General features: G+C 53.3%; 1 protein-coding gene across 2 annotated transcripts in view; it reads left to right on the top strand.

Annotated features, from left to right (window-relative positions):
• The window catches only part of Ece1 (endothelin converting enzyme 1), a 93551-nt gene extending 88019 nt beyond the window's left edge, over positions 1 to 5532 (top strand). For both annotated transcript variants that reach the window (XM_090335660.1, XM_090335659.1), the window contains 5 exons: positions 1443 to 1553; positions 2017 to 2084; positions 2543 to 2733; positions 3224 to 3319; positions 4906 to 5532. In XM_090335660.1, coding sequence (XP_090191786.1) covers positions 1443 to 1553; positions 2017 to 2084; positions 2543 to 2733; positions 3224 to 3319; positions 4906 to 5082 — 643 coding nt within the window. In that variant the 3' untranslated portion in view covers positions 5083 to 5532. The remainder of the gene's footprint in view (positions 1 to 1442; positions 1554 to 2016; positions 2085 to 2542; positions 2734 to 3223; positions 3320 to 4905) is intronic.
• Positions 5533 to 7039: the final 1507 nt, after the last annotated feature.

The following is a 7039-nucleotide window of genomic DNA, read 5'->3' on the forward strand; positions in this document are numbered from 1 at the left end:
GACTTAGACTTTGGTGCTGAAGTTGTAGCTTAGTGGTAAAGTGCTTGCTTCGTATCTGCAAGACCCTGAGGGCCCAGGCTCAAAAACACAAAAAGGCCAGAATTGGTAGCACATGCTTGTAATCCCAGCACTCTGGAAACTGCAGCAGGAGGAGAGAAGTTGAGACTAGCCTGGACTGCATAGTAAGTTGTAAACTCCCTGGACTATATATATGAGACCTTGCCTTAAAGGGCGGGGTGGGGCGGTTTGGAACAGTTCTCTCAAGGGGGAAAAAAAAAATCAGGTGCAGGCACCCTAGAAATAAACACGACTAAGGTCAAGTCCTAAAACAGACTGGGAGGCCAAAGAAACTTTTCACTGCCTCTGGCATCTCCTGGTGGACAACTGGTTCAAACGCCTGTTTCTTCCAGCTGCCATTTTCACCCAGTGTACATGCAAAGGTGGGGTTTTATCTTCACAGCATGGTAGAGGCATGCTACCAGTCTTTTGTTGGTGTTGTTTTTGTTTTGTTTTGTTTTTTGCCAGTCCTGTGACTTGAACTCAGGGCCTGGGCACTGTCCTTGAGGTTTCTCAAGGCTAGCACTTGAGCCACAGCACCACCTCAAGCTTTTTCTGTGCATGCGGTACTGGAGAATCAAACCCAGGGCTTCATGCATACCAGGCTAGGCAAGCACTCTACCACTAGCCCACACTCTCAGCCCAAATGCTGCCAGTTGTTTTTCTTTTTTTTTTTTTAATGAATTTTTTTAATGTACTGGATTTTGAACTCACAGCTTTGTGCTTGCTGGGAAGGCGATATAGCAGCCTGAGTCATGCCTCCAGGTCTTTTTGCTGTGTTTTAGGTCTTTTATTTGTATGTTTGATACAAGCTGTGACTAGACTGTGATCTTTCTGTTTATTTTGCCCATTGTAGCGGGGATGATAGGCTTTCGCCTCTGTCTAGCTTTTCTTTTTTTTTTTGCCAGTCCTGGGCTTGAGCTCAGGGCCTGAGCACTGTCCTTGGACTTTCTCAAGGCTAGAGCTCTACCACTTGAGCCTCAGCACCACTTCCAGCATTTTTGTATGTATGTGGTACCAAGGAATCGAACCCGGGTCTTCACGCATGCTAGGCAAGCACTTTAGCCACTAGGCCAAACTTCCAGCTCTCCGTCTAGCTTTTCTGTTGTGGGAGAGTCTCCCAGACATTCATCTTCCAGACCCCACCCAGCCAGGCTGCTCTGGGACCTCTCCTCACCAAAGCCTCCAGAGTAGTCGTGACCATGAGCGTGAACCACCACATAAAGCTTGAGATTACAGTGTGAACCACTGGTGCCCATTCATCTCCACAGTTTTTCAGGCTCTTGATTCAGGCTCCTAGACTGTCACCCTCTACATCTTTGCCCCCAGCAGTGGTGCTAAGACACACCCCCCCACCCACACCCCCCTGTGCCTGGCTGCTGCAGGTGGAGCATGACCCCGCCCATGGTGAACGCCTACTACTCGCCCACCAAGAACGAGATTGTGTTTCCAGCTGGGATCCTGCAGGCGCCCTTCTACACCCGCTCCTCACCCAAGTATGCAGCCCCTGCCCCAGCCCAGCCCCAAGTCCACAGCTTGCCACTCCCTGAGCCACAGAGGCACAGAGGAAGCTTCCTTGTCCCCTGCCATTGCCTCCAGGCCTCTCTTGGCTCTAGCAGCCTCTCACAGCAATCATGGAGGCAAGGGTCCCATGGGGGAAACACTTCTCCTGACTTTATTTCAAGACAGCTCTGGGTTTGGTCACCGACTGGATGTGGGGTGACTGCCACTCGGGCGAGTGGGCACTGAGAGAGACTCGGGTCTGCAGAGCCGCCAACACCTTGTTTGGCACCCAGTGGGCACAGCTCACCCCAGCTGACCTCAGGGGCCACAGCCTCACAGAGCCCAATGCAACCCTGCAGCACGTCAGGCTCTGGCAGCGAGGCTCACACAGCTGGACAAGTGCCCCAGGCCGCCGTGAGGTATCATCCTCATCTTCATCCCTTCCCCAACCTGCAGGGCCTTAAACTTCGGTGGCATCGGAGTTGTCGTGGGCCATGAGCTGACTCATGCGTTTGATGATCAAGGTACAGGAGCATGGGGTCCCCTTCAGCAAAACCCATCGCTTTCCGGGCTCTGTGCCTGGCTTTCCTGGTCCCTTCACTTCTAAAGGTGTTAGCTTTGAACACTAGAATCGGGGTTCAAGTTCCGCCCTGCCACCTGCTGAATGGAGAATATGAGCCTCAGCAAGTCCTTCTCTAGCCTTGTCTGTAAAAGGGATGTGGCTGTGCCACAGAGTGTTTGGGGGACCATGGGAGAGCACTCAGGTGCCTGCATGCCTTTCTCTGCCATTCCAAAGGCTTCTCTGCCTAAATCAGGCCCTCCTCACTAGCGAAAGTCCAGAATTCTCCTTGTTGCTCCCTGCCTTGGGGAACCCCTGGGCAACATGAGGAAACACAAAGCATGGGGACGGGGTCCTGCCCCGTGGCCTGGGGCAGGGGTTGGAGGAGAGCTGGGGACACCAGCATGGGTCCCTGTCCCGCAGGCCGGGAGTATGACAAGGACGGGAACCTGCGGCCCTGGTGGAAGAACTCGTCAGTGGAGGCCTTCAAGCAGCAAACAGAGTGCATGGTGGGCCAGTACAGCAACTACAGCGTGAACGGGGAGCCCGTGAACGGCCGCCACACCCTCGGAGAGAACATCGCTGACAATGGAGGCCTCAAGGCCGCCTACAGGGTGGGCACTCCCCACTGTCATGTCTTCCATGCTCAGTCTTGTCGGGGAAATGTGTTGGGAACATTGATGGAAAGCTGGCTGGGAAAGAAGTGGACTTCCTGCCCTGAGTCTGCCTGCTTGAGACCCAGGGAAGGGCTGCTCTGGCTCCACCTGCAGAGCCTGCCTGCTCTTGACTGTGCTGGGAAAGCCACAGCTAGGTCAGGGCACAGAGGGCAAGGGAGAGGAGGCAGTGGATATGGAGTCACTTCCAGCTTTGTGGGTATCCACGTTTGGCTGAGACTGCACCACTAGACTGGCGGGAGAGGGACTCAATGGCCCAAAAGCCCTCAGAGATGTGAGTGGAGCTAGAGTAGAGCAGAAAGCGCTGACCCACCTGGCTGTGATCGTAGGAACAGAAGTGCCATCAGGCAGAGTTGCTTAGGCCTGACTCTGAGCAGGCTTGGCATTCTTGCCAACACCTCCACTGAGCTCTGCCCTTCTCTCTCTCCAGGCCTACCAGAACTGGGTGAAGAAGAATGGGGCGGAGCAGACATTGCCCACCCTCGGGCTCACCAACAACCAGCTCTTCTTCCTGGGCTTTGCACAGGTGAGTGTGCCAGGAGAAAGTGCCAAACACAGGCGCCTTCCACCATCAGGCGAGCCCAAGAGCTCTGGGGCCAAAAGGCAGGGTATCCGCTCATGGACACCCCCCAAGCGCACACCGTCCACAGGGTGCTGCCCACGGGATGCCGCCCTGTGAGGTGGTGAGCTTCCTGTCATGTGGGGGCTGCAAGGAAGAAGATTCTGTAACTGGGAAATGGAGAACAAAGTGATCACTAAGGTCCCTTCTGATTCTAGGGTTCTAGAAATTTCTTTCTTTTTTGGTCAGTACTGGGGTTTGAGCTCAGCCTGGTGTTTGCTATGCCAGATCCACTGAGCATAACCCTGTTCTTCAGGGTTTTTTTTTTTTTATCATCGTTTTGTTTTTGTCTTTTAAGTTGGTCCTGAGGCTGGAACTCACGGCCTGGGTGCTGTCCCTTAGGGGTTTTTTTATTTTTGTTTTCCTTAAGGCTAGCCTCTACCACTTGAGCCTAGCTCTACTTGTGGCTTTTTGGTGGTAATTTGGAGCAAAGAGTCTCATAGACTTTCTTGCCCAGACTGATTTTGAACCTCGATCCTCAGATCTCAGCTTCCTGAGTGGCTAGGATGACAGGCTGTTCAGGGATTATTTTTATGTGTTGTGTGATCTTCCTGCTTCAGACTTTCCTACCCTAGTTACTGGATCACAGGCATACACACCATATGTAGCTTTCTGCCATGAAGACAGAGTCTTACAGACTATTACTCAAGCTGGTCTTGAATTGCAATAAGTCCAGTCTCATCCTCCTAAGTTTTTTTGGGTTTTTTGTTTGTTTGTCTTTGTTTTTTTTGTTTGTTTGTTTGTTTTGCCAGTCCTGGGCTTGGGCTCAGGGCTTGAGCACTGTCTTTGGACTTTCTCAAGACTAGCACTCTACCACTTGAGCCTCCGCCCCACTTCTGGCTTTTTGCTATGTATGTGGGTACCAAGGAATCGAACCCTGGTCTTCATGCATGCCAGGAAAGCACTCTACCACTAGGCCAAACTCCCAGCCCCTCTTTTCTTTTCTTCTCTTTTTGTGGCAGTACCAGAGTTTGAATTCACGGCATCATGCTTGCTCAGTTTTCTGATTCAAGACTACTTGAGCCAAGCTTTCTGCTTCACCAGAGATGGAGTCTCACTTTTTTCTGCCCAGGCTGGCCTCAAACCTTGATCTTCTAGAACTCGGGCTCCTGAGCAGCTAAGATTTCAGATATCAACTACCAGCACTTAGCAGAGTTTAGAAATTTCATAAATATAAGGTATGCCAGGCTGTCCCCTGAGTTGGCATCTAGCTGATAACCTTCTGTGGATGCTCAGAGCCAGCAGGTGATTAGACCAAGTGTCCCGCCTAGGAAATGAGAAGTCTGGATGAGACCCACGGCTTTCAAAGTAGTGTTTAGGCAGAATCCCTTGTCTGGACGGAATCCCATGCAGAGGTGTCCAGCTCAGAGCTCCTCCCTTCTGAGCCCCTGGGTCCCACAAGTGATAACTTATCCTGCCTCAGTTGTCATGGAGACAGCCTGGCAGCCTCAGGGCCCCTGGTGACCTCACCTCTCCTCATTGCCCTCTTAAAGGTCTGGTGCTCAGTCCGCACACCCGAGAGCTCCCACGAAGGCCTCATCACCGACCCCCACAGCCCCTCCCGCTTCCGGGTCATCGGCTCCCTCTCCAACTCCAAGGAGTTCTCAGAGCACTTCCGCTGCCCGCCCGGCTCTCCCATGAACCCTCACCACAAATGTGAAGTATGGTAAGGGTGAAGCTTTGAGAGCCACGATGGAGGAGAAGGAAGAACTGAGGACCCCCAGCGGGGCTGCTGAGTTGAGCTCTCCTTCCAGCCCCAGGGCACTGCCCATCCCTTGGCTACCAGGGCTCCCTTCCCCCCACACCAGCAGGTTTACAGCTGGCACCTAGCTCGTGATGGAGGTTCTTAACCCAAGATTTGGCCCCCTGAGAGCACTGTGGTCCCCAGGCGCTGGCACCATCTCTAGCCAGCATTTGTGTGTCTGGCTCACCAGGCCCGGGCCTCACACAGACAAGGGTGATGGGTGCAGCCCCTGCCTCCATTCAGTGCGACATATACCACATTGCCACTGTGTCAAATGCTTTAAAGATATATTTTTGGGGAAACTATTTTTTAAAGATTGTGGAATACACTGGAAATCTTCAGGGAAAAAAAATGCATTTAAAACCCCCTTTTTTTTTTTTAAAGAAAGGATTGGTATATTTATTATATTGAGGCTTTTTTCCCTAAGTAACCTGTGGACAAAGGGAGCCCCACCACTGACCCATCTCGAAGGCACAAGACACTGAGCAGGTCCCTGTATTGAAAGCTGTTCTAGCCTTCAAGTGACTTGCCACCTGTAGCAAGTGACCCCTCCTGTCTTGCCTGGCTGTGTCCCCAGAGTCCACTTGTGGGAACCCTAGTAAGACAGAGCTGTTCCCTAGAGTCTCAGCAGCACTGACAGTGGTGCAGAATGAGAGTGAATCAGGGCCCTCGACATAATCTGGGGACCCCTGGGTCCCTTAGATTTAGACCACAGGAGCTCTCGAAGCAGACTCCACTATGAGATGCCGACCACTGTCCATCAATGCCCTTTTCCAGCCCCTCCTCTTTTGTCCACCCCGTAGTCCAGGGACCTTCCCTCTCAGTAGCACTCACTCCCTATCCTCAAGTGGTCTGCCTCAATGGCCTCTTCCCCAGGGTGAAAAGAGAACAGCTCACATGGCCCGCACGGCCCCGTATCCTCCCCTGAGCTCCCCGCCCCCTTACCGGCCTCACCCCCAGGACCGGTTTTTTTTTTAGTGCCTTATCTTGAGGCTCCAGCCCCTGGGCTCCACCAGTGAAGTGGCCCTTGGCCTCCTCAGTGGAGTCCCCAAGTGTCCTGATTGAAACCCAAGGCCATACGTCCAGTCCCGGTTCCCCCCAAGACTCCCCCCACACCACCCTCAAAGCTCTAGCATTCAGGGCAACAGCTTCAGCTATCAAGAACCACTGCCCTCACTCAGGGCTCCAGCCACTGTCTCCTGCAAGAGCCAGTCAAAAGAGCACGTGTGCCAGGCACCAATGGCGCACACCTGTATCCTAGGAGACAGGTCTGAAAAGGATCATGGTTCAAAGCCAGCCCAGACAGGAAGTCCATGAGACTCGTGGTTCCATTTAACCACCAGAAAACCAGAAGTGGCTCAAAATGGTAGAGTGCTAGCCTTGGGCAAAAAGAGCTCAGGGACAATGCCCAGGGCCCCAGTTCAAGCCCCAGGACTGACCAAAAAAAAAAAAAAGGACAGCGCTTATAGCTGACAGACTCTCTCTAGGGGTCTTATCCTGAGGAGGCTGTGGGGGGCATCCAGCTCCCCAACCCAATCTGGATTTAAGCCTGTGGGGACCAGGAACGTCTTCCATTCTCTGCGGCCAGGACTTCTCCCAATGGCGGAGGCACGGGCTCCCGCAGGGGGCACTCGTTATGTAGTCCTCCACCCATGCAGCAAGGCAGTCTGGCCAGTTCCTCACAGTTCAAGCCCCTCACCCAAGAATCTGGAGTCCTCCATCCCGCAAAGAGCTCAGCCCGGATAGCGACGGACTGGCTCTGGTACCCTGCAAGCAAGATCAAGGCCTGGTGGCTCCAGGGAAAGCCAAGATGACCCGGGAAGGAGCTGGAGCCAGGCACTGCCACACTACAGTAGGCCTTCCCCACTCCAGGTCCTCTGCCT

Source organism: Megascapheus bottae, chromosome 6, assembly GCF_031878675.1.
Source record: "Megascapheus bottae isolate mThoBot1 chromosome 6, mThoBot2.hap1, whole genome shotgun sequence".
NCBI lineage: Eukaryota > Metazoa > Chordata > Mammalia > Rodentia > Geomyidae > Megascapheus > Megascapheus bottae.